The 27,684-nt window shown below is 45.6% G+C and overlaps 1 protein-coding gene across 1 annotated transcript; it reads right to left on the bottom strand.

Moving 5' to 3' along the window:
• Positions 1–454: 454 nt before the first annotated feature.
• SRPK1 (SRSF protein kinase 1) lies at positions 455–16,749 on the bottom strand. Its single transcript, XM_032203146.1, has 15 exons — positions 16,503–16,749; positions 13,120–13,238; positions 11,814–11,922; positions 11,375–11,462; positions 11,087–11,174; positions 9,508–9,614; positions 8,667–8,832; positions 7,602–7,627; positions 6,895–7,108; positions 6,195–6,620; positions 4,648–4,748; positions 3,618–3,725; positions 2,184–2,253; positions 1,651–1,743; positions 455–885 (listed from the first exon to the last, which is right to left on the bottom strand). The coding sequence occupies exons 1-15, from the start codon at positions 16,571–16,573 to the stop codon at positions 701–703; spliced, it is 1,971 nt and encodes a 656-aa protein (XP_032059037.1). The 5' UTR covers positions 16,574–16,749; the 3' UTR covers positions 455–700.
• Positions 16,750–27,684: the final 10,935 nt, after the last annotated feature.

The following is a 27,684-nucleotide window of genomic DNA, read 5'->3' as shown; positions in this document are numbered from 1 at the left end:
GAGAACAAGGAGAAAACATCACTGAATTCAGAAACTATTCTGACTAGCTGGACACAGAAAGGGAAAAAGAAAAGGGAGGGGGCACTTCAGAGGAAGAAGCAAATGATACAAAAAAAAAAAAATCTAGATTTAAATATTAAGCAGCTAGAACTAAAGAAAAATTATGTGACTGGAAAACAAAGAATACAGCAGACACCTAGAAGATGATGGAGGATTTTGAGGTCTTTGCTCTACAAGGAGCAAACACCACCTCGGTGCCATCTGTTACCTCTCACCCCATTGTTAGCTACTGGGTGAACAGCGGGGAATGGACTCCTGAGTCAGTGAGATGAGGATGAGTTCAGATCTTCACAGCCCCCTGAAATTTAGCTAACGGAGCACATCTGAGCACCAGTGAGCTCTCATCCATAACAGACAGTGCGTATCAGTGAGGAGACTCAGGGAAAGCTTCATGTTCTAGTTAAGTCTTTGGCGAAGCCCAAAACACAGCCGACACCACTGGCTGAGGAGAGCCCCCATTGAGTCACACAAGCAAACTCAGCGCAATGGGTTAGATTTATCTAAAATCTTGGAAGCCTTGAAGGAAGAACTTCACACGGAAAATGATCAAGGGAAAAAACGGCTCTGGGAAGGGGCAGCTGGGTGTGTGTATGCTATGCTGTAAACCGGAGTGTAGTGCTGTGGCATTGGGTCGAAGCCTCTATGAGTTAAGCCAGGGGTGCCTGAGACACTCTGCTGCCGTCGCTCTTTTCTCTGGGATCAGCTCCAGCATTGGTAGTAAGAAGTCTGTGAAGGCAGCTGCCTCGTCTTGGGACCACTCATATTTTTCCACCAAGACTTCAAAAAGGCCCCAGGGCTTCAGTTTGGTGATGTGCTTCAGATCACCTGAAAGCCAAGACAAATAGGTTTCACTTCAGCCATGCTACGGCCACGACTTGCAGAACATGCCAAGCAGCTAACAGCACAGACCGAATTCAAAAACTCTTCCAATTACTCGAGCATTGGGAAGATGCAATTGTGGAGCATGCTGAAGAAAAAAAAATGATACTAAAACCACTCTGCTATCTGCTTTTGAAGATTGTTCAAGACATGCACTTTTTTTTTTTCCTTTCTGCTATTCCTGATCAGCAAATATTCTTTATTAAATCATCAATTATACAGTTTGACGTGACAGATAAACATTGTGCCACTGACTGGAATACATGCTATACATGCAGCACTGCTGGAAGAAGCTAAACACTACTAACAGAAGTTGATTATTTTATTATTATTATTTATCATTTTAAAAAAAGTATTAACTAAGCCAAGAATTTCTTCTGGGCTACTTAGGGCTTTAAGATGAGCAACAAGGTAAAATGTGTCCTTAGCCACATAGCTCAGGACTCAAGGCACTTCTTCAGTAATTATACTGGAACAAAGTTGTTTAGTGAAGACTTTAAAGATGAGTATATATTTTATATAAATATTTTATGTGAAGATGTATTATATTTTTATAGCAGTTAGAAAAGAATGCCTTATATTTAGCTGCAGTTTTTTACAGAGAAAGCCTTTCATAAAACAAAGGAAAGACTAAGATTGCCAGTAAGGCATTCCTGTGTATTTGGGGTGTGGGGCAAGGGGGTAAGTGACATTTGCTTAATTTCCTTTTACCTTTTTTGGTGAAAAATTCCTTGGAATATTTTCCTGCTAAAATGAGCTTGCGAGGTATTTTCCCCAGAAGTTCTATGATCAAAGCAATGTGATCTGCATTTTTTCAAAAGAGAAGACAATATGACATCCACACAAGACTTTCTCTATATATACCCCAGTTTCCTTCCCTGGAATGTTAAAGACAAAGACACTACCTCCTTCAGAAATCACTTTGGGATGCACCTGAAACCAGATTACAACAAGCAAGGACAAAAAGTCAAGACGTATGGTGGGGGAAAAAAAAAGGGAAGTTTGCGGGGACGATCAGTTTGAGAAGGTAAAGAATCCAGTGGTTAAAGGAACAGTAAACACCAGAACAAGAACTGCAAAGAGTTAAGCACAGCTGTCCCTTAACATCAGTAACTTGGGTAAATCATCTTTTTGCAATGGGTCTTTACATTGCTATCTCACAAGAGAAAGCTCTTTCTGAAGGAGGATCCACTGCCTTTCGTGTCCCATTTAAAAAAAAAAAAAAAAAAAAGACTTAAACATACCTTCATCCCGTGAGTAATCTTCTCCAGAATGAGGCTCAAACAGATAGTCTCCTGTTGCTAATTCAAAGGCCTAAAACAGAAACGAGCATATTATATCACTTTAATGCACTTCACACATTGTTAGAAGCACTGCAGGTTGATTCTGCACATCTCTGCCAGAAGCATGCTGGCCAGAAGCAAAGTGGTCAAAAGAATTAAGCTGGGAAATTCTAGTATTCCATTACCATCTTAAAATGAGCAATTACTTCGTAACATTTTAGTAACTGCATTAAAAACATCATAGGCACGTCTATAATAAATTTTGGATCACACTGTACTACCGTAAGCTTGTGTGAAATTGTACAAAATAAAGGCTTTTCCCATGCTTAGCTTCTCTTTTGCCTCCAGAGCATTCTAAAAAACAAATGTCCAAACTCTACAGATATTTTTACAAAGCTTTCCCTCCCTAAAACTTCCTATGTTAGAACAACATCTTTCAAACAGTTCATCTCTGAACATTCATCTATAGATGTGAAAAACATGTTTGAAACAAGGAAAAAACCTGGCATTCGTTTCCACTGACCACTCCTGAATTCCATGACACATTTATCCTTCACATATTCACTTAACAGTACCTCTGACCTTCTGTATTCTTCGTTTTCTGTAAGGACTGCTGTAGAAAAACTATTGAATTAGGCACTAGGAGTAACCACTGTAATATTTTGGCCCCACGTCCTGCAGAGACAACATGCCCCTAACTGCATTCCATGTTTACCACATCCATCAAAATCACAGAGTATTTTCCAAGACAGCAAAAAGGACTTCGCTCAATATTTTCCAAGCTTAAAATATAAAATCCAAGCTGTAGTTTGTAGAAAACACAGAATGGAGACACCGAAGAGGCACACGCAGTAACTGACTAGATTTTTTTTCTTTTTTTTAAATCACTACGTTTGCCAGCTATCACAGGAACAGCTTCAGCCTTGTCTCAGCATTACTCAGACTATGACTCCAAACATGCAGAGGATGCATGAGATTAAAATATGAAATGATACTAAAGACATCCGTGAAAGACTGGATGCAGCAAAAAAGGCTCTTTATATGAAGACTGTTTCAGAATTGCATAATTGCCTTGTTTTTCCAAAGAATGACATTAAAGTGTAGTTGTTATTGAAATCTGCTGGTGTTGTACACCAAAATCCTGACTTTCAAGGGAAAAGCTACATGCAGAAGGAAAAAATAAACCAATTTTGGTATGGAAACATGGTATTTCACAAGTCTGGATGTTGGCTGAAAGACTGATGGGTGGGTTTTTTTTTGTTACTAGCAGCTTTTTTCCTTCTTTCTTTTTCCAGACTTGGCTAGTGATTCAGCAGCCTGGAGTGCACAGCACGTGAGTTTTTCCCAAAATGCTCCAGAGCAGGGGTCTGAAATCCCCTGGATGACACCACTCACCATACACGCTGTGCTCCAGATGTCAGCAGGGGTGTTGTACCCCGATCCTATCAACACCTCCAGGGATCGGTACTGTCTTGTCTGGATGTCTTCAGTGAAGTGCTTGTGCTAAACAGAACAAATGTTTTACTGCACAGTTGGAAATGGTTTAAAGGGAAAAAAAAAATCAATAACCTGGAAGGCCAGGGCAGATCAGAGCTCCTTTCCATCACACTTCATCTGAATTTTACATCTCTGTTAAATATTTCCTTATATTCCTACAAGCACGGTTTAAACGGTCTACACGAGACACTCCTTAAGTCTGGCAATTTAGAAGAAAGCAAAGCAAAGAGGCAGAATAGGGAACACAGTTTCAGAGTTTGCACCCTCTCCTATCAGATTGTGATAGAGAGGCCGTGATTCAGTGACATGGAGGCAGGTAAAGCAACACAGGGACAGCAGCCCTGCCAGATGCTTCAAGCCTGCCATTGACCCAAGTTTGAAGCTTTCCTTTCCTGTAAGATTTCAATTATTTTGCCACTTTAAAAGCCATATAAAATAGACATTTCTCCCATTTGAAATGTGAAACACTTAAAAGCAGCACAGGGCAATCATCAAAGAATAAAACCATTTATGAGTCTCTTTCATGTGCTTGCAAATCCAGTGAGATGGTTTGACAAGCTAATAAACTGCACAACTAGGCACAGAGCAATTCTTTTCAACTTCCTCCAGAGGAGCTGCAGACTCCCTCAGAAGTTCAACATATGCAGATTTCTACACATTAGATGCGACACTGTTCAAAGGCCTATTAAGAAGTAATCTAATGACCGGAGGCACCCAAAACACAGGCTGAAGTCTGCCTTTATAGGACAACTTCTTTCTTTGTATCCCTGTTCCCTGCTTCTTTTTCCCCCACCAATAGTTTCGAATTATCACAGCTCTCACAAGCAGGCATAAAACAGAATCTATTTTATGGATTCTTTTCAATCTCGGCATACCGCAAATGAATTAGCAGGTTTAAACTGTCAATGTAAAAAGGTTTTAAACTTACCACCCAGCAGGCATTTCCTAGGTCGGCTATCTTCACTTTAAGCTTATCTGCATTCTTGGGCTCAAGAGGATTAAGAAGGAAATTCCCAGCAGTCGATTTTCCTAGAGGCAACACGTACAACAGCTGATTAAAGCTACGTGGACAGTACTACCATCTGTCATCCAAATCCTACAGCCCTATCCCCACCCAGGAAAGATTTTACTTTCAGATCTGAACTTTTCCCTCTCCAAAGCCTGTGGTATAAAAATCAGCCTCAATCTATGACCAAAAGTCACCACCATTAAGCAGAAGGGCAAGAAAATATATGCAAGAGTGACTGTTTTCCAGCACAGACCTAAAGGCTGTCTATATCAAGACAGGTTTTTTAAGTAAGGGCACTGCCAGAAGTTAAACAAGCCTCTCAACCCTTAAGAAGTCTTCCTAAATCCTTGAAGGACAGGAGTCCGCAGAGAATAGCATCTTCTTGACACAGCCATCAGTCACTGCAGCAACACAGACAGTTACAAGAGCTAAAGTATATATTGGGAAAAACCTCAATGGATGTGGTGGAGAGCAAAAATATTAAGTCACTAAATTACATCCAGCTGTAGCTCTCGAAAAGCAATTTGGGAGAGAGTTGCGAGAAGCAAACACACTTAGTTATCTACTAGGGGCATCCAACCAAACACTGTCCAAATTTCAAAGTTTAAGTTTCACTTGCTGCTTTTTCACACAATTCCCTAGCAGCGCTCTGCCAAGAAAACGCTACAGAAAAATTTAAAAGAGAATTACAAATGTGAGCTTCTGCCTCCTCCTCCAAGCAGATATACTGGATCTGACCCTGACTCAAGGATACAAAAACAGATCTATCAATTGATTCAGGTTTTTAAACACATTCCAGGTTGTTTGTTTTTAACTGCAGTACATTACCTGGTATCGTATCTTCTAATCCCACAAGCTTTGCAGCTCCCACACACGCCCCCAAACAAATCACATTCAAACAGAATTATTGAAGTGTTCTTTTTCCCCTACGCTGTATAAACTGTTTCAGCCTGCTTGCATTTCCAGTTCTGGGAAACCATTTACTCATCTCAGGTAACCGAGAGCAGTTAGCTTTTACTCCACAGCATGAACAGAACAATCAGAACACACTTAGCTACTGATCCCATAATGTAACAACCAGTGATAGTTTGCAGACTTAAGCTTCAATTTGTAGATTTAAGCTCCTAACTGTAGCGATAGCTGATATAAAGAAGGGAATGTTCCTATAATGAAAAACAAATGTGTAAGTACATTTGTTGTGTTTATCAGTATACTGAAGCGGAAGCACTTATGCATTTGATAGTCAAAATTAATGTACAGCTGCAACTGGAAGGTACAAACAGCAAAATGTCTCAGGGTAGGACTGTCAGGTAAATTACCCCTGGCAGGAAAAGGTTCAAACAGGTGGTTCTGATCACTTCAGCCCCCAAAATGGAGGTTTCTATTAATATTCTGATGAAGTGTTGTAACACAGCTCCCCCACATCGAGGGGAAAGGAGCCCTTCCTCACACAGCTCCTCTTGTACCTTTGTTATCTGATGGGCTATTATTCTCATTCTCATCCTCCGAAGGGATCTCTGTCCGGATGCTTTCTTGCAAATGGCTGATCTCCTGCTCGTTGAATGATTGCTGCTCGCTGGACGTAGGCTGACACACCATGGAATCCTCTGCAACTAAGGGCACGAATGAGTCCGACATTGCTTGAGGCCTGTTCTCCGTGTCACCATTTCGCTGACTGTAATTACAACTATGGAAGTTCTCCTTCTTCTGGGTGTGAGAGTGATCGCCACAGTCATTGGCATTGTGAAGGTCATCCTCGAGTCGCACAGACCCCTGGTTGCCAGAGTCTGGGAAGTCCGTCATTTGTATCACCCCATTGCAATTTATTTCTGTTGCACATTTTTCCACGCTGCCTTCCATTAGAATAGACTGCTCGTGCACAATGACTTCAGCTGCAAGAGCGGAAAAAGAGAAGAAAGAGTGTGTCTAAACAAAGTAATAGCTGAAGCTGTTCAAGAAGGCCTCAGAAATACAAGGGTCTCAAAATATAACTGTAAACAATCATTCATTTAGTTTGTAAAGTAAGTTTTCCAGCTTCTTTACATGAGCAGAATGCAATGCAAACATGTTAAATAACAGCCACCTCTCCTACAAATGCCCACTCTACTCATTGCGCTGAGTGAAAGAACACAGCTGTGCTACGCCAGCAATACTTTAGGTCCTTACCTGTCTTTTTGCCAGCATCTTCATCTGGTGGGCTAACTTTTATGAGCATTTCTAGAGGGCTCTGAGCTTCCTCCTCCTCTTCAGGACGTGTCTGCCCAGGGCTTGCTTCCTTCTCCATTTCCTCTATTTCTTGCATTCTCTTCTCTAGCAGCTCAGCCTGACGTTTCTGCTTCTTTTTCAACTTCTTTTTCTTATTCTTTGACATTTTGTCAGCCTACACAGAAGCAAGCAGGGAAATTTGACTTAGTATCTCATATTTCAATAAATCTGAAGTAAGCCAAGCTTTACTTTTTTCTAGATCTGAGAAAGCAGTCTGGAATGAAAACTCTGGAGACAGTTCTCCTCCCAGACACAAAGCAAATACTAAGGTTCTTGGAACAGTTGTCTGTTCTCACTGCATTTATGTCCTGAGAAACCAACAGCATTCTCCAAACGAGGGATCCCGGACTCTACAGGCAGTCGTCTTCACAACAGACCTCAAAACCACCAAAGAGATTTATTTGATGGTGATATATTTGAGACAGACCTACCTACATTTCCAAGACAGCACCGAACCTGGTGTTTTTGTCTACAGCACACACAAATCACGCTTTTCCTTCTGATCTCATTATAAGGTTGATTCTCCTTAATGCCAACTGGATTATGAGGCAATGCGGGTGCTACTTAGAAGTTGACAGATACTTACACATGAAAGCTGTTACACTTACTGGTTTTGGCTGTGGTGCAGTGCTCACTGAAAGGGAAGGCAAGATCAGGAAATCAGTATGTTTATAGTCAAAGACTGCAACTGGATTCTTATCTTAAGGTAAGCTTTTTCCTAGGTGATCTGGTAACAGCACTTTAAAGGTATCAATCAGCAAATGGTATTTTAAATGTTCATTCCTCTATGAAAGTACAACAAGAATTAACAAACTGAGAAAACATTAAATGAGTAAATGCATTAATAAAGTCACAGGTTGCAGACTTGCTTGACTGATACCGAAGACTTACACTTCCTGTCATGCAGCTTCATTTGCTACACATATTATGCATCTTACCGAAAAGAAAATGCAAACCAAAACATTAAAATACCAAATCTAAGGGAGTTTTCCTAACCTAACCCAGACAAGCTATGTTGCAACAGGCTCAGCTAAATGCTGATGTTCTAAAATTAAGACTGACAGAGCATTCCAATCTGCACTGCCGTAGTTTTTGAGAAGTACCCACAGGTACAGATGGATATTCTCAAGAGTAACAACTGAAATTTTGCCCTCAGCTCTTCAGGAACATCAGCATGTCAAGGAAGCTGTTTCTATTAAAAGTTTTCTGACTTCTGCAAACTGGCTGCTCTAACATATAAATCACCTTGTTGAGAACTTCCCCAAATGCATTTTTCCAGCATCATGCAATGAAAGGAGAAACTTTTGTAGACAGTGCAAGAATGACCTCACTACATTTTTTACTCTAGGGGTATTTTGAGTGTGTTAGCTTTTATGCAGTGCATTCTATACAAGACTGACTGTCCTACCACCTTATCTATTCCAGATAGATTAAAAAAAGACCTGCATTAAAAGCAGCTGTCAGCATGAATGTATCCTCCCTCCTGAGGATAACCTCCTGAGTATCTTTGAGGTAAAATGACTAACTTCACAACTTAGTTCTGGCTTTTGCAAGTGTTACTTGCATTATTGTTCCACTGTACTGAATTTGGAAGTTTTCCCTACTGAAATCGGTTATGATTTAGGGGGTGAGGAGGACTGGGGGAATAGCACCAACTTTTATGAAAAAAGCACCTGCAGAGCCAGATGGTGGGGGAGCCCCAGATCTCTGCCACTCTGTTGCTTCTGCAGCCAGCCTGCGGATATACTGGTCATTCACACACAGAAGAATGTTTTCAGGTTTAATATCTGTATGAATGATCCTACACTTCGTGTGCAAGTAGTCCAGCCCCTGAAGAACCTGCAGATGAGAGAGAAGATAATCAACTATTAGAAAAGGCAAGGATCTCTAGAACCAAAATCTGACTGAATTTGCAAAATCAGAGGTCAGCAGCTGCCCATGATGGTTAGCAAACCTCAAGGAGATTTTTGTTTCAGAACACTCCACATTAGTGCTGATGTGATCAGTGGTTATTAGACTTCCAGAAAACACAGATCTGAATAAAGATTTTTAAGTATGAAATTAAAATAGTTCCTCATAACTTAAATTACTGCAGTTGAAAATCAGATTTTAATACTCCACAATAAGATCATACTTTCCTCATCCCCTTTACCTCACACATAGAAAGATGTTTCTTTTTAGGCAACCAGCCAGTAGGAGGAACAGGTTTCTCTTGCTTTTCCCATCATTAAGCACTGTACTTACTGTGACAATTTAAAGGAAGAATTACTTGCACTTGTGAGGGTAAGAAGAGGGTAAAAGCAAAGCTGGCCTCCCATCAGGGTTTAAGTGACAGAAAACATGTACCTGTAGCAGGAGGTTTTTGCAGGAGAGAAGGGAAATAGCTGAAGAACGCCTTTGTTGCATGAGAGAGATACCATTGATTTTTAACTTTTGTTTTCTTCTGAAAATTTTTGCCCCACTATGAGTTCTCAGTGGGTCAAGGGGAACAGTGCAGTCAGAACCAGAACATACCTGTTTAATGATCTTTTTGACACAAGGGAGTGGAAGCCCCTGGTAATTTGACTTGATGATCCATTTCAGTAGATGATGCCCTAGAACTTCAAACACCATACAGATATCTGGAACTAAGTCAAGGAAAAAAAACAGACAACCTGACCCAAGGAGCCCTCAATTCCCAGGACTAGGGATCAAAACAAGTCCATACCAATCGTTTCTACATTAACAAACTCTCATCCTTCTGACACAGCTCAGAGCAGCTGCACTCCTTAACAGCACCATCCCATTATACGCATCAGTGCTTTACCCAAAACCTAAAATACAGAAGGACAGAGCTGGTTACAACAATGGTCCTAAAGCAGCAGTAGCAATCTCCTGCTTTGGGTGGAAGCCAGCTACACAAGCAACCATGCATTAGTATTTCCTGCTAGTATTGAAGCAGCTTCAAGCCAACAATGTAAGCTTTGGAACTGTTTAAACTCTTGCCCCGGGCAAAACTCAATGCCGGATCTCTCTGTACCAGCAGTACCTGAAAATATAATCACATTTCCATTTCATAAGTCATCCTCAGAACAATTAAATTACTTCCTCCACCCTGCCTCTTTACCAGCAAAACAAACTTTTTACAAGCCTGGACTCCAATAATATTTACATTATTTGTCTATAAGATCTCCAACAGCTACAGTCACTACTGACACATTCAGTATTGTGCTTTTGCTTTAAAAGCCACCCTTCTAGGATTTTACTGTACTAATTTTCTTCTACACTTGCTGGAAGCATGCATGTGTTTCTCAAGTGAGAGAAATACCTCAAGTCAACATTTACTCAGTGCTAGGTTCTGGAAAAAAAGTTGAGGAAATATGTGACGTGGCTACTTATTTTCAAAGAACTTTAGAAAGTTTATAACCCGCAGCCTGGTAGTTCTCACTGAAATAATGTTCGAGACACTGCAAAGCTGAAAGATTAAAAAAAAAAAGGCTAACTTGCAAATTTTAAGGATGCATTATCACAACTTTCCACAAATAACTGCCTACTAGAAGATTATTCACAGACCTGCAGGAGATTTTTCAAAGCAATACACTTTATACCTCTTGGTATATATACCTTGGTAAAGGCCAAGGTAAGATGCTACCCTAGCTAGAAAACCACCTTATCAAGTTACAGACTGCATACGTGCTTGCTATTTTTAATTACTGACCCTGGCATTTTGTAATGCTTTACTTAAACAAGGAGTTATTACAAGGCTGCCTGCAAAACTAAAGAGTTGAGACAGATAGGCACTCTTGCCACAAAAGGTACCTTGGACATTACCTTGATCCTGATTCAGAACTGAGCTGTAGCCACGCCAGCAGCTCTTAGGTTGAAAGCATGACTAAGCAGCTCTGTCTCGGTGACTTATACATATTACGTCAGGCTCAGTGGTCATTACAGCTTCGAGCTCTGCAGGCAGCTCTAAGGCATACAAGGGGCAATGATTTCACAGCAGGACTCCTTGGGCGGTGAAAGAGATGCTAAGGCAACATTTACCAGCCCCTGACGTGATGGCTACCTAGAGAGCTCCCACCTCTACGCCTTTCTTCTAAAAAAAGGATACGAGAGCCATTAACTCCTGAAATCTTGAAGTCATCTAATAACTGAACAACTCTCTCTTTATTGGGATCGTTTGGATCACTGTTGCGGACCTGCAGAGAAAAAGAGGGTTAGTTTTGCGTGCCTTAAGGTAATTACTAGACAAGAATATATTTTGAAGAGCAGATCTACTGCAATAGCGTGAGGTTCTTACCCAAAATATTTACTGCCACATAATCCGGAAAGATCAAGCATCTGACTAATCTGAACTCCCCAAAGCAAATTAAATTGAGCCTTGCTCTCAGGCACTCACCGATTTTAGCAACTTGATTTCATCCAGTGCTGTCTCTGTGTAGTGCTCTGCACTCTTCACCACTTTCATTGCCACAAATCTCTTCCCTCTATGCACACACGGTAAGTAAATTGGATACTGTTAGCTCTCATACACAGAAGTTATTCTCCAGGATCATAGTGAGTAGCTCTTGTATGCAAGAGAATTATTTACAAAATCATGGAAAAACAAGGTTTAAGCACTCTTGTGAAGACTATGACGACTTGGGCCTCTTTTTATAAAGCATGCTAGCCATGTCTCACAAAATGAACTAATATCAACAATGAACAATATCAAAAAGAAACTTCTGCATGAGGATACAGACAGGCATGTTTTGTTTTTATCTAAACACAAACAGATGCACGTTTGTGCAAGCCTGGGGCTTCCTGCCAGAAACGCTGGCTAAGACATAAAGACTTACTGGATGTCCCAGGCCAGCCAGACAGTGGAGAAGTGGCCCCATCCCAGCTTCCGAATCACGTGGTATCGCCCGTTGAAGAGATCCCCTATTTTCACAAGGTGATAACCACCTAGAAAAAACAGTGGGACGTTGATATAGCATGAGCATGCAAGTGCTGAAGAACAGGTTATGGGGAACGAGCATCACAACTCGAGGCAGACTTATTTGATGTGTTTAAATACTTAATCATATAAACAAATGCAAATGGTTCTCTAATTGGATTTTGCCCAAAGAAGCGTATAATATATTAGAGGAAGAGCTGTGAAGAGCTCTTTATTTGATTGAAAAGTGTCTTTTTAATGTAACTGAGCTAGAACGACTGACTTCTCCTTTTCAATGTAGATCACTGCTGCAGCATCACAAAAAAATTTCTTCAGCGAAAGCACCTGAAGTTCACCAGGCTAACAACCTTTGGAAAATGCAGCTTATGAATGGTCTGAGTATCAGCACTGCTATTGAGTGCTACTTCTCCATCAAGTGAGAGCACTCCAGCCAAGATCCCAACAGAGCTTCCATTGCAACTGCTTTCCTGCCTGAAAGGCAGGCTGACATTTAAGTTCACAACTGAAAATAGGAAAGCTGTGTACTCCTAGCATCCCTCAGCTGGGGACTATGCAGGAAGATTCCATGGCTGAAACATGAACACCTGAAAAGCCAGAGAAAGATGCTAGTTCTTTCCCATCCCTTGCAGAAAACAGAACAAACAGAAGAACAGCAGTGCTAACTGCTCAGTTGAATTTGCATGATCAGCATTCCAGCTACTTAATTTGCTATGTTAAAAAGAATAAGCCTGACCCTTTTGGTATTGAATTATACACTCTGATCTTTCCATTTGCGCTGTATTTGCAAACACAAAATTATCTGAAGCATGGTTACTAAGATGATGACTTTTAAAAGGAAAGAGTGAATAATTTGAAGTTTAGTTGAAAGTGGAATTCATTCCACACACCCCCCCCCCCCAATCAGAAAAATGACTGTCTGCTTTTACAGATTTTGAAAGTCTTCTGCCACAGAGAAGAAGCTAAAAGCATTGAACATGCACTGAAAACAACTCTCCAACTCAAGTCTTGACTGACAGAGGCTACCTTGGAGAACAGTTTCTCTGTTTCAGGTTAGCTTGAGAGATGTGATTATCTTCATACAATTTCAAAAAAAAAAAAAAAAAAGATAATCAAAGTCTTATTTTCATCCCCAACAGCAGGTAAGAAAACTAAGGAATGTCTCCATTGCACTGAAAAACCTACACCCCAAACGGGTGAGTTCTCACCTTTACAGTAATCATTTGGATCCTCTTGTTCATCATCATCTGATCCCAGGATTTCCTCCTCTTGCTCTGGAAGATCATTCTCGGAGTGGGCAGCAGGGCCCCGGTGCTGAGTGTCAGGTCTGAAAGAGAACAGTTAAATCTCACACACGTTATGCTGCAATTCGGTAACTTACATTTTATAGAAGGGATTGCTGATAACAGAGGAGATGCACTCCTCACTCAGCCTTCAGATAAACTGGTTTTCACTTACATGCTTTTAATCCTAAAGTGGATATGAACAGCTTTTCATACACTAGCGAGAAATGCAATTTAAGGTCCTGGGTTCGCTTTTATAGTACAATAAGAAGACAGTCCAGACAAAATGGTGAGTTATAATCAGCTTGGTGATTCCATGACAGTGTTAGTCTCTTATCTCCTTCTCAGCCCTTTAGTCAGTGAGGATTTTTCTACAGCAAATTAAGATTATGGGATGCCATCTCACCAACCCTGAAGATTTACATGCTGGAGAATGCTATTTTGAAGACTAAACCTCTATTTAATTTTTTTTTTTTTCCCAAAGGACTAAGAATTAACTCGTTTTAGAACTTGTGCCTTTTGCCGTCATCTTCTAGACATGACATGACCATTTAACAATCCTTTTTCGAACACTTCAGGACTCTAAAATCACACGTTCGAGCTTGTCTCCTTGCTAAAGGTTTGCTGCAGCTCTGAACTGTGCAGAGCAGGAGCACAGAGATGTTCTGCAAATCCTCCTGAGAGCTTGAGACTGGAAAGGGATTGAAATCAGGCACCGAGGGAGTATTTTTTTTTTCTACTCCTCCATTCATAAATAAAACCACTCATTTTGTGTCTAACTTTACACCAAAGGGCAGCTCAGTTCCTGCACATGAAGATCTCACTGGCAAAGGCCACTGCAGTGCCCTCGAACCTGGGCACTGAGATCCCCGAGCTAAAACCCACTGCTGCTATCCCTGCTGTGCCCCGATTCCTTCTTCTCAACAGCACGCAGCTCGCAGCCAGCCCAATGGTTTATAACATGTTTATTGCTGTGTTATAAACCATTATACAGAAATAGAGGAGGCATTCTCTTCACAAAGCCTTGCCGGGAACGGTCAATTCTCTAAAGTTTAATTTTCAATATCCTTTTGTAGAAAGCGTTTGTAATAAAAACAATGCCTGTAGCTCATTTGCATTGGCAAGGTTTAATGGCCAAGCATTGCACACCAACATTAAGCTTTCTTTTCCTAGAAGTACAATATTTAAAAAAAAAAAAAAAGCTGGAGTTGTCCAAAGAGGTGGGTACCAGAATTTATTTCTTTACAGCAGTGACGTACAAGCACCAGATAACATTCTTTACAATGAGCTTGTCACTGTGAATTCGTGGAAGTTTCCTGTACTGAAGCTATTGTTCCAGGGAAGCAGCAGATGTAACTCAGGCTTCCCACCACCCTACTTCAAACACAACTCATTTAGCTCCAAGGTTTAACTGCTGAAACAGCCACTGGTTACACCAGGGGATACGCTGATGTACGTGGGCTTTGGGATGCAGCTTTCATAGCTCCTGCCTTGGAGTCAGGCATCGTACCCTGGCTGTGCCAACTGACCTTCAGCTACGACAGAAACGTAGCATTTCATTTTGCAGTGGTCATGCAACAGAATGCACAATCAGCATTTACCTACCACATGCACACTCTGCTGAAATCTCCTATTAATTAATTTCTGCACATTAGATCTATGTGTATATGCCATACCTGCAGAGCATTAAAGGAAGAATCACCCTTTTCGATCTGATCGTGACAAAATTTGCAGCCGTTTACAACAAGGGACTGAAGTTCATTACATCAAAGATGCACCACCACGTCATCCCTGCCACAAGCACGCTGCCCAGCGTTTCCTTTTGGTCTGCCATCAGAGCAACCAAGCCCTGGTTTGGGAATTCAGGAATGGATGAGCAATGCAGGGTCATGGTCCTGAACGACACAGGACCGCCAGACAGACAGACCTTCCGCTGCTGCCAGGCTAACGAGACATTTATCAGCTACCCCGGAGCTTGATCCAGCCCCAAGGTGGCTTGTAAGTAGATCTTTCTTCCCCTTGTGAGCCACGGAATTATGAATTGGGGGCAAGAGAAACTGGAAACAAGTCTGGGAGGCCAGAAATGTACTTTAGAAGTGCTGCATTCCTATGGAGTCAAACAAGCTACAGTCACACTGTCCCCAGAAATGGGGATGCTGAGACCTATCAGACCCTATAAATAGGGCGAGGAGACCCAGAGCAAGGAACCAGATAGAGAATTTAAGGAGAATTGAAGCCCGGCAGCCACACCTGTGGCACAAGCAGCAAGGAGTAATTCTCCCTGGTGCTGCTTTCAGATTTTTGCAGCCATGCAAGACGCAGCACATCAGGACGGACTCAAAAGCAGATTCATCTCCCAACCCAGTGATGTGCACAGAACCCGCACGCTATCCTGCGGCCCCGGTGCGTCTCAATAAGGGGAATTTCACGCATGAAGGAAGAAGGTGCTGGAAGCACTCGGACCCAGCCACTCAGAAGCTTTCTGCCCCCTCGCAGACGGGGCTGGCGAGGCACCACACCGCCTGCAGCCCCATCTCAGCCTGTCCTGGGGAGCTGGGACGAGTCCCGTGGAGCACTGGTTGGTATAATAGGTTATAATATGGGAGACAGAGCTGTATTCAGGTCACATCCCTTCCTACAGTGCTGTTTGCTTCATGAAATCACCTCCAGATTCTCTCGTTTGCTGCCTTGCTGTGCAAATTCACCAGATACCATCCCGCCGCCTCCTTCCCCCAGTGGCCACACCAACTGCAGACGGGGATTAAAGCAGTCTCGAGTGGTGCAGATCAGTGTTAACCCCAAAGAAAAACTGATGCACAAACCCACAGCCCTCAGCTGCCTGCATCCCTCCCACAGGCACAAAAGGCTGCTACGGGCAGCAAAAAATCCCTACCCGGTATGTAAAGGCGACAGCGGTTGCAGCAACATTGCAAAACAAACATAAAAAGCCTTTGGGAAAAAATGGTTAATGGTTTACATTTTTTAAAAAAATCTAGTGGATTAGGGTACTTTTTAAAAACCACCCTTGTTCTACCTGAAAACATTTCGATCGCCTTTTACTTTTGCTCCCTGGATGCACTGATTCATCATCAGAATTCACCGGATTTGCAGTTTTTTCCACAACTACAAAGCAGCATTTTACCGAAGGAGACGGAACAGCAACGCTAGGGCAAAATGCCAGCTCTTTTAGGGAATTCATAACCTGTACCTAGGGTAAAAAAAAGTCCTTATTCTCTCAGGATTGCCCAAAAAACTGCAAGTCACCAGCCAAAAAAAAAAAAAAAAAAAAAGCCAAGAGGGGAACCTACCTGCACGAAGCGCGGCCTCCCATGGATAAAGATATTCCCGGAGCCAGCCCAATCGTTTTGGAAAGAGCCATCAAAGCTCAGGGGCCACGTTGGGGAGGAGAGGGGACATGGAGGGCGGGTGGAGGGGCTGCTTCTCCCCGAGCGCAGCTGAGCTTTGTGCGAGGGAGGCGAGGGCTCTGCCTCCACCACCTAGCTGCAGCTGCCCAGCACTGCATTGCAGGTAAAGGGCCTCGCAGCACGGCTGGGGGTTTGCTCTCAGCCGGTCCCTCCTGCAAATTTGGTGCGGCGGGGGCCGGGCGTAAAGAGATTTCGTCTCCTCCTCTTGATGTTTACCTGCCTCGATCTTCCCTCTAATGAAACGCAGAGATTCGCTCAGATCCTTCGTTTCATCTTCCTGCACAAGCCGGTTTTATTTGCCTATGCGGTGGCTCAGCGGATTCAAAGCCGGGATGGAGCTGCTGGTAATTGCCGGCAGCCCAGCCCCTTTGATACAGGGGTGCCGGTACGATCACACGGGAGAGCAAGGGCGTTCAAAGAGAAAATGCCTTTTCTGAAGTAATTCCAAGCCTCTCCCATCCGGGGTTACAAGAAAAACGTATCCTTTATGGGTAAAAGCAGCAAAAAAAGTTGAAGAAAGAGTCAAACCTCCACCAGGTCTTAAGAAGTAAAGAGAAGTGAGCAGTCTGCACAGCAGCAGTCGCCTCTCATCTTCCTCAGATGATGCAGCGATCTCCTGGCCATCTCCTGGGCCTGTTTGGCCTGCTCGTTTGTGTAAGCCATGGGGAAGCAGGTCAGCAGCAAGGCGACACTAGCGAGTAATAATTTAGAGACTCTGCTAGGAAGGGATGGCTGCGAGCAGAAGGTGCTCGGAGGCTGCCTCTGCAGTTCTACACCGAGAGCTTTAAGGAGTTGGGTTCAGCTGACTCCATACCTGAAAAGCTCGCTGCATTAAGAGCTGCCAAAGCTCTTCATGCTGGAAGAGGAGCTAGCAACATGCAGGTTTTCCACTGCAGACACCATTTTGCTCCTCGTTCACTCCATTTATTGCCCAACAACTCCACATGCCCCTGCCATGCACAGCGGGGACAGTGCAGCCATGTGGAGGAACCAAGGCTTCAATCACTCACTCCTTACAAAGGCATTCAGGGAGTTGAGAAAAAACTTGTTTGTATTCCCGTCTGTCTCCCGTGGGATCACTTAGCTGGCCTGCCCACTAAAAATAAGGTAAAGGCACGTTAAGAAGCCCCGGTCACACGAGGTGTGTGCTCTTGCAACTTTGCTCTGAAGCAGGCTCCAATAGCCAAAGTGGGGGGGAGCACAGAAAAAAGAGGAAAGCAGGGAAAAGCAGGGCTGTTCATACTGTTTGGCACCAGCACTGTCTCCACAGCTTCACTGCCACAACTCGGATCTTGTTTCCTCCATGCCAGTAACTTACGTACCAAAACGCTTGGGAGAGATGTTTGGTTCTCCTATTGGAGGCCAGCAAGTGACTTCTTCAAAAGGCCATTCCATTGTCCTTAAAACACTGGAAACATGTGCTACGTTTCTACCTGCTTTGAAGGGATACAATCCAGACCCTTCCTGCCCTCACAGAAGGCAGTAAACACACTCAGTCCAAATCACTTTTGTCACACCCATCACCCGCACGTATGAGCAAAGGAAAAATGCTTTCCTTAGTCCTTCTCTTCACCTCATATTGCTGTGCCCTTGGTATTGGGAGGTCTGAAGCTGTCTGTAGGAAGCCAAGGACGATCGCTTTCCTAAGTGATTTTTACGCCGCCGGCAGCACTAAAAGTTGTCATTCCTTCTTTGGGAGGAATTACATTAAACTTGCATCCTTAAACATAATTCATTGGTTAAATTTAAAGTGATGAGCAACCCGGCTCACCCCGTAGGACACGGATAAAAGCACCGTAACACCCTTGCCACTGTAACCACCCGCCCACAGACTTCCACGGCTGTAGAGCAGGGCAAGACCTTGCTTCGAGTGCTGTCAGAGGTTCCTTGTTTTCATTAGGGGGAAAAAAAAAGAGACCTGAAGCTCCATATGGTGTGGTAAAAAGCCCACATTTAAAATCTCTCCCCCGTTCTCACACCTGTGCATCAAGACAGTGTCTGTAAAGGGAGCAGCTTGCAGACTGCATCTCATTGCTGTTCCTCCAGCCCCAATTCCAGGGTCATGTTAAGGCACATCGAGGCAGGGCAACGACTGCTGCTGCTGCCAGCCTCCAACGTGCTTACCTGGAGATCTGCAAGCAAACCTTGTGTTCAATAAACACTGCCAGTCTAAACCCAAACTCTGAGTATGAATTCAGGTCTGTACTGCAGAAGTACTTCCCTGCTTGTATGCACCTTACCCCTTCTACTCAATTTTCTAAGTATTTGAGGGAGTCTGGGAGAAGCATCTGTTGTGGGGGAGCTACAAGCCTATAACCCCCATTACTTAGTAATTACGTGCAATTCATTCATTCTCCCACCCCTGTTTTTCTGAATAGAGAACTGGCAGTCGCTGCCAGGGCGGCGGATCTGCCATGCTTGCTGCTGTAGGTCAGTCGCTCCAGAGCTAGAGCTGGAAATCGAAGCAACGATCGTGGATCACTGCTGAGAACCTCCAGGACCAGTTTGGGAACACTTCGTTCCCAAAGAACTGAACGCAGAGGCACCGGAACATACTTCTGTTTAGCAGATCAGTGGGAGTTCAGTTGGAAGGTAAGTAATAATGAATTTCACATGACAATGCCACCAATGTACAAATAACAGAGGCGATTAAGTTTCTCGCTCCCCACAGCTACTCCCCCACAGAAGCACTTAACGAGCTGTTTGGAGAAGCGTCTGCTCTCCCAGCTACACAAACTGAGGACTTCCATGGAAACCAGCAGAGCTTACGTTACGGCCTGTCACGCTGAAGTCTGATCATCACTTCTGGATTTGAATGAAAAACCTCGTGGGCGAGGCATCAAGTTCTGGCTCTCGATGTACGTTCAAAATACTTACGAAAGATGTGGCCCTGGTATTAATTATGAAAGACAAGCGAGGAAAACAACCTGAGATCCCGATCCCAGGCAAAGTCTTCAAGAAGCAAGCTGAAGAGGAACTGAAGTGGGCTGCCAGAACTCCAGGGCTCTCCAAAGACAGCAAGGAGGTGATACGAGCAAGAAATGCAATAATAAACTGGAAAGAGTGTAAAGACAGAAAGATTACCAACTTCCCGATCTGTCTTCATCTAGCAATTCTACTGGTTTTCAGTTGCAGAGGAAGAAAGACGCGAGGCTTCACCGCATGACAAGAGTCTGGCCAGGAGATTGCAGATAATTGTAAGCATCTTCTGGAAGATGCTGATTATCGCATCCAGTTGGGAAGAGGGAGAGGGATCAGGATGGTGGCACTGTACCAGCTGAACTCTGCCACTGCTCTCCCTCCAGCAGCAAAGGGAGCTTGAAGAATTATTTAAAGCCCTGTGAAAAAACATCTCCCACTCGACAAAGCCCATAAGGACCAAACAAATTCATCAGCGCACTCCAGATGGGAACAAAGCACTGCAATCATGCACCTTTCTCAGAACACATCACACATTACAGCTGTATGGCTACCATTACCTTCGTAGTTATTCGTGCTCACAGCAATAAAACATTCTGCTCAGAGGCTCACTCAGCTCAACCCCCTCATTCCCTACACACACAACTGCTGGTTTTGTGCACGACTAGGCCAACTTTTCCTGGAACAGAAGTCACTGCTAAAGCAGGACACTAGGCTTGATGAAATACCCAATTAACTAGACAGCAGACAGCCTCGTAGCCTAGTTCTAATAATACACTTATTTCCTTCATTTCAGGAAAAGTGAGATATAATATGCAACTACTTGTTCTGTTTCTTGTCTATGTGCTTTTAATCTGGACAGTTATTTTTTAGCCTGGTTTTTAAGCCCTGGGTCCTAATCGCAGAAGTAACCTGGATTGTTTTTTCCAGGACAAAGAACAGCTTGATCATGGAGTGCTTGCAAAAATCCAGACAAAAAACAGCCACAGACCAGAAGCAAAATATTAGTAGTCACAAGCGCCTAATTCCATTATAAAAGTCAGAGCCATTAGGAAAATGCATCCATATTTGCATTTCAGGTCAAACAGAAGCATGATTTGGTATCAAATCCCTCATCTTCCCCACTTACTGGGCTGTCATTCACACAGCACGAGGCTCAGAGCACAGGAAAGGACCCTTTGAAATGAAACTACCCAAATGCACGTGCCAGCACCGCTTCAGCCGGTTACCAGCCCTTCCACCTGCACCAGAGCCAACTCAAGGCAACGTTCCCACCCACACAGTACCCAGGGATTGTCTCCAAAACCCAAGCCTTCAGAAAAACTCCTGCTAGCCCACGCTGCTTCCTGGAGCACCACGAGCCCGTTACAGCCACACGTGCTCTGTGCTACCGGCCCTGCATGGCAGCAGCCACCTTGTGGTTGATGAAAGCCAGAGCACTCGGCACACCCGTCGCACCCTTCTGCCCACCCAGCACAGCTCACAGCACACCACAATGCAGGAACGGTGTTTTCAGCTCCCTAAAATTCACGGGAGGAAAAGCAGCACCAGAACTGTCCCCAGGAGAGCGCCGTGCAGCTCCTCGCTTCCCCAAGCACCTCTGCAAACACTACACCTAAGGCATCCGCTCAGCTCTGAGGGGTAAGTAATTGCCTCAAAATAAAAAATGCAGAAGTATTCCGGATTTTTGGCAATCAAGCAAAAACAACCACTTGAATTCACCTCATCAGATCCAGCTGCCTGACAAGTTTATGGTTACACTTAAGAAAAATTTAGTAAGAAAAAAACTTAAGCTTACAAGCTCATTAAAAAAAAAAAAAAAAAAACCACACAAAGAGGGGCTTTTTTTGAAGTTTGGGAACCACCTGATAGTGCCAGAGATCTTCCCACCTCACGAAATGATAAAATATAAAATAAAATATATCCCATACTTTCCAGATAGCTTTCAGCAACATTATCTTTTGGCAGCAGCCTATGTTACAGTAGCCTACATACCAAACTCCCCACGTTGTATTAGGGACTAGAACTTTTTGACATGTGCATTTCCTGACACTGATAAAGACCAAACAGAAACTTGCCTCTCGTTTTGTAGAATTTAAATTGTTCAAAATGATTTCTATTTCCTTTATGATGGAAAAGAGAGAAGGAAAATTAAATAAATGCCTCCCTCAAGGCCACAAAGCGACCCAACAGGCAGCGTTAGACCTCAGGATCTCTCTATTTAGGTTTGCTTTTCGTCCCCCCCAGCCATTCAGCTGCAACTCTCCCTGCCTTCCTCCTCCTCCTCTCTCACAGAAACGGAGGGCGACAGGTCCACAGCCACAGCAGCCTCCCAGCTCCGCAGCAGCAGACGCAGGACAGACGATCAGGCTAGGAGGAGCTTCCTAAACAGAGATCTGAAACAGCTGGTTTAGTGATTCCTGCAGACGACCAGAAGATTTGGGGTAACTTATTGGAGCAGGAAGAAATGGGTACCTCCCACCTTCATAGTACCAAGAAGCTTTTCCAGCTCTTTCTGCAGAAGAGAACATTAGGACACATACTCACTCCTTCATTGGTATCAAATAAAGCTTTTAAAAAGGTAGGACAAGAAGACAGAGGAGCAGACTAAGATTCACAGAGAACAAAGAACTTTGTTGACCTTCCCATTAAAAAAAAAATCCTATAAATGGAACTGCAATTAGTATTTACAGGGGTTTACTTTGTTTAAACAATTTAGCCTGTTCTTCTCTGAACCTAAATTGCTGCAATTTTCATTACTGAATGATGAAAGAGACAATTTGCTGGTTTTATACTATGCACAATTATTTTAAGTGTTTTTTTTCTTTGTTTTTAGCCAGATTGGATTGACAATAAAAACACAAAGCAGGTATAGTTCACCTCCAAAGTGAAAACAATTTTGAATTGCTTTAAATCCCTTCTGAACATTCTTTGCATTTTTACTTACCCGCGAGGCAGCTCCTAACTCTTGCCAATCCTAATCTTTTAAAATCAGCTGTTCCATATAGGAAAAGTGACGAGTGATCTGACCAACTGCCATTGAACAATGTGTGTTAAGAGGACATTTCACGTGGCTTCAAGTTTAGATTTTATGGAGAAAGTCTTACAACAATGCAGCTAAGCTTATTTTAGAAGATTTAAGCAGAGCAGCTTTGTATTTAAATAGCATAACGGATCTGCAGCTGGGCCTCCAAATCAGAGGCTGATGCTGGGCCTTTTGCATTGTAAAACATAAAGCATAAAGTGCCTGGGAGTTTCTTTAACTTCTGAGGTAGGATCGAATAAATAGCACTGGCAAACAGAGCTGAAGCAGCTAGTTTCAGAAGGTAAGCACAGCACTTTACAAGCAGCATACTTCTCCCCTCACATCAGAGTTAGGGGCAAGATCAAGCAGCAGCCCTGGACAGGACTTGCTCCAGCTATGTGGTTAAAGAGGATTCATTCATTTATTTATTAAAAACACGCCAGCACTTGAAGCTAACGTTCAACAGCTTCAGGATTAACATGTAAACAGTCCTTGCAACTGCAAACATAGCCAGCATTGGTTGTCTGCAGCTGAACAAGAAAAAAAAAACTAAAGTAGGCAAGAAGAAAACTAAACACGTGATTATTCATTGGGAAATTAGGACACAAAGATCAAGGAGAAACTCTTCAAAAATTGTGCTAAGGTTATCTGCGAAAGATACCAGAAAACGTACAAAACAGTGGGGAAATATAACACACATCTCCCAGAGAGCTGAGAGTAACACTCTTCACCCCTCAGAGCCCTGCCTGAGAACCAGGCAGGGAGACAAAACCAACCTAAAAAGTTCCAAAAAGACGCAGGATTTGTCAGAGGAAGTGACTAAGAAAGCATTATGGGTCTGAAGGAAGGCACCCCAAACCTCCCGCCTACCCCAAGCCTCACTTTGTGCACTGGCAAGTGTAAAAGCTGGTGGGCACAGAGTCCTTACAGAAATAAAGGGCATTTACAGAACGGGCTCGGGGATTTACATCACCGCTGACCGGGAAGGAACCCGTACACGGCAATGAATGCAGCACTTCAGGCGGCCCGCTGGAAGCCATTGTTTGGCGTTTACTGCAGATCCTTTAATTTCTCCTATCTGCACCCAGCCGCTCACCACACCGAGGGCCCTGCGAGATTCCTGCGGTGGGAAGGGAGCCGCAGGACAGCATCAAAGTTAGAGAAGGAATGAACGAGGCGCTCGGCTCCTGCGATAAGAGTTGGAAAAAGGGGGAAGGGGAGCAAAGGGAGCCCGGTGCCTACCAGCAGCGGTTACGGGGCTGCTCTGGGGGGGGCAGACGGGCGCCTGCAGCCCCGGGCTGGGGCTCGGACCCCCCCCAAAGCCCCCCAGGGGGCTCCGTTACCGCCCGGCCCCCACCCCACGGAGCCACCACCGGGGCCTCCCCGTGCCCGTGAGGAGGAGCCGAGCCCCCCACACACACCCCAAGACCCCCCCTGGAGGCCGAGACCCCCCCTCAGGGCCTCATTCCCGTCACGGCCCCACCCGGCGGTGCTGAGGGGGGGTTGGGGGGGGGGGCTCCGACCGCTCCTTCCCGCCCAGGAGCCCCCTGAGGAGGCCTCGTGAGGGGGGTTGGGGGGGGGGGGGGGGAGGCCGGGCCCCCACTCACTTCCTCTGCGCCTTCTCCTTCTTGGCCTTGGTCCGCTTCTTCCGGGCCTGCAGCGCCAGCACTGCGGGGAGAGAGGGAGAGGGGCGTGAGGGGACCGGGGGGGAGCCGTGAGGGGTCACCGGGGGTTTTGAGGGGGGGTTCGGGGGTCCCCTCCCGGCCCGCACCTTTCCGCTCCATGGCCGGCAGCCCCGTGGGCCCCCCGCGCATGCGCGCCGCCGCCTCCCCCTGCGCCACGCCGGGCCGCGCCGCGCATGCGCCGAGCTTCGCGCGCCGCCGCCGCCGCCGCCGCCGGAGAAGAGCCCCGCCCACCGGCGCAGCTGGCTCCTCCCCCCGGCTCGAGGAGCTGCTGGAGGCGGAGCCAACCGCCGGGGCCACGCCCTCCGCTCGCCGAAGGCTCCGCCCCCGCTCGCGCGCCGCGGGGAGGGGCTGGAGGGGAGCCGGAGCCGCCTCCGGCAGCGGCATGGCGCGGGGGGGGGAGGGAGGGGGGGGCTGGGGCTGGGGGGAAGGGGGCGGAGCGCCGCGCGTGTGACGTCATGCGGCGCGTGTGACGCGCGAGGGGCGGAATAAGAGGAGAGGGGGCGTGGCCTGGAGGGAAAGGGGGCGTGGTCTGGTTCCCGCGCCCGCGCCGGGAACGGGCGGGAAATGGCCGCTGGCTCTTGGGAGGGGGGGAAGCTGGGGGTTTTGGGGCCGGATCTGGGGGTTTTGGGGCTGGATTTGGGGATTTTGGGGCTGGAGCTGGTGCCCAGGCCCCCGCCGGCGTCCCCTGGGGGCGCGGCCGGCGGCACGCAGTGCAGACGCCACGCCCGGAGCAGCGCCGTGGCGATTTCCGCACGGATTTGCCCCAAATTTCCGCCCCCCCCACACACACGAACCACCCGGCGTGGGGGCAGCGGTGGGGCCGGGGCGCTGGGTGCCGGCTGGGCACAGCCTCCTGCGGACCTCGTCGTCCTGCCCCCAGCTGGGCGAACAACGCGGGGCAGGGGGAAGGCTGGTTAATTACCAGGGGGGTAATGAAGGTGCCAGCACGGCTCTGTGGTCGTGGTGCTTCCATCCCCTCGGTGGATCCATGCGAGAATCCGAGGTGGCATTACCAGCACTGATACAGCACTTCCATGGGCTTTGCTGGACCAGTATCTCAGGGCTTACACATTTCCCTGAGAACTTCTAGTTCCGTTCTGTTTAACACCATTTTACTCAAAAACCACGCTTGTAGCTTTGTTACGAGCACTTGTTGCATCCTCTGGGGTTCCAGAAAGGGATTTTGGCCCCGCACAGCCGCCCGGTGCTGCGGGGAAGCCAGCAGAGGGAGCCGCGGCCACCCAGCAGTGCGCGTCCTCGGCCAGATGCCTCGCACAGGGCATTTTAAAGCAGGGCCCTTTGGCATCAGATTATCAATATTTTCCAGGGGAGGTAGGTACACACGTGGGCAATTTGGGGAGGCAGAAAAGGCCTTTTCATAATCTGTAGGTTTTGCTTTATTATCCACTACGAGCTCTGGGAGTTACGGGCATAGTTCCTCTGACCCCCTGCAAAGAGTTTTAAGTGAGAAACTGCAGCACAAAATATGATATTAACACAACACAGGAGGACAAGCTCGCTTCTAATTTTCAGCATTTGCACACCTGGGATTCAGAGCAATGTGAGATGCAAGACCTCAAGCACGATGCAGTCCCCCCACTGATATCCTGCAGCAACTCTCAGAAAGTCCCTGCCTCAAAGAAGTCCCAGCAGAAACAGCACAAAACCTGCAGGGATCTCAGCACCCCGGTACTGCAGAGAGATGTGGTGCCCCGTGTTTGTACTAAATGTGCTCTGCGGTTGGCTCTAACGAGGTGCAGCTCCCACCTGCCAGGGCTGCTGTTCTGTTTCGTGCTTCCTGGGCCAGATTTCTTCATGTGAGGACATCAAAGACGGCACATGGCCAAATTGGAAGGCAACAAAGCAAAGCAAGGATGTAGATAAGGATCGCAGACCCTCGGATGCTTGCTTCCATCACCACGTGCCATCACAACCTAAGCCTCACGCAGAGGTCTCCTGCAGAAGCAAGGTATTACTGGCAGGGGATTGAGCACCTCCACTCCTGCAGGGTTTCTTCCCTGATTCTTCTAATCTGGGATAGAAAAACGCAGTCTGGGGTAGCACCCTCAAAGGGTTGCCAGACCCTAGCCCAAATCCATCCCTCTTTCCCCAGACAGCCTGGCACTAGCAGAATGAATGCCCCCAAACTGTGCCCGTCTGTAACCAGTCCATCTGGTCCTTCCTCATACTCCCTGTGCAGGGTGACACCCCGCAGCACAATGCCCCAAGAACTGCTGCTGCCACGCTCCCTGCAACTCCTGGGGCTTCTCCACTGCTTTGTCTTCTGCAGCCATTCATGCAGCAAAGCAGCGTGTTAATGAAACGCCAGCAGGGTTGGCAGGTTGCGTGCACTTTGCACAGTGTGTAATGATAACGTGCGTGGCGATGTTTTGGGATCTGTGTCCTCTAATTCACGGTGCAATGGGGGAGCTGCCTGGGTTGCTGCAGCGTGCCCTGCTAGGAAAACATCGTGGCATCACGCTAGCTGGGAAGAGCATTAAAAAGCTGCTGTCTGCACAAAACAACTGGGGTTGTTGCAACTAGGTCAGGTGAGAACATCAAACTGCCTGCAAGCACACGATTACAGACAGGCCTTTGAACTCTGACTTCTGTGGCTTTTCAGAGGTATAGGTGGAGTCCTCGGCCATAAAGTACGTGCTTTGTCACTTTGCAGCCTGTGTCCAGGGATTTGTGCTTGGCTAAACACAGAAGCCTTCTGTACATGTGCAGAGTTATGGCACCGTGCAGCTATAAGGGAAAAAGATCAGGATTGTCTGGACTTCCTCTCAGCAAGGTATTTGTTTTGCAACACAAATACCCATAATTTGAGAGCTAACATACTGACGTCTGAGTTGTCCCCTGGTGCTCAGCTCTGCAGAGTCATGGGGATAGGAAGGAAAGATTCCAAGCTCTGCTATGCAAGCCAAAGAAAAAAATCAAGTCTTGAGTTTGTAGTGCAGACTTTGCGTGGTGCCAACAGCTAGGAATGCCACTTCATCTTAAATCAAGGCTGCCACAGGAGAGCCAAGAGAATCTGCAAGTGAGGGCTATGCTTTTCATGGGGTTTGTGTTACTCTGTTTTGAACAGAGCTGAGAGGAGCTTGGCGTGAAGCCACTGTCCAAAACAATGTAGGGAAGCATATGTGGTTTGAGAATTACTCAATACCATTTCAGCTTTCAGTTTTTCCTGTCTTTTAGTCCAAAAGGTATGAGGGTTCCAGCACTCAGTTTCCTTCCCAGTAAGCAACTCAGCACAGTAATGTTCACTAAAATCCTTCGCCATTGCACTTCACACATGCAGAGCTGCAGCTTCCCTTGAGAAACCCCTTGGAAGAGTATGAAGTTAAATGAAAAAAAAAAAAAAGGAAAAAAGAGGAAAAGAACTCACTGCAGTACATTACAGGTAGTTTAATATTAACATTCCTATTAGCTATTG

Source organism: Aythya fuligula, chromosome 25 (genome assembly GCF_009819795.1).
Source record: "Aythya fuligula isolate bAytFul2 chromosome 25, bAytFul2.pri, whole genome shotgun sequence".
Taxonomy (NCBI): domain Eukaryota; kingdom Metazoa; phylum Chordata; class Aves; order Anseriformes; family Anatidae; genus Aythya; species Aythya fuligula.
This window is presented reverse-complemented; position numbering and strand designations above follow the sequence as displayed.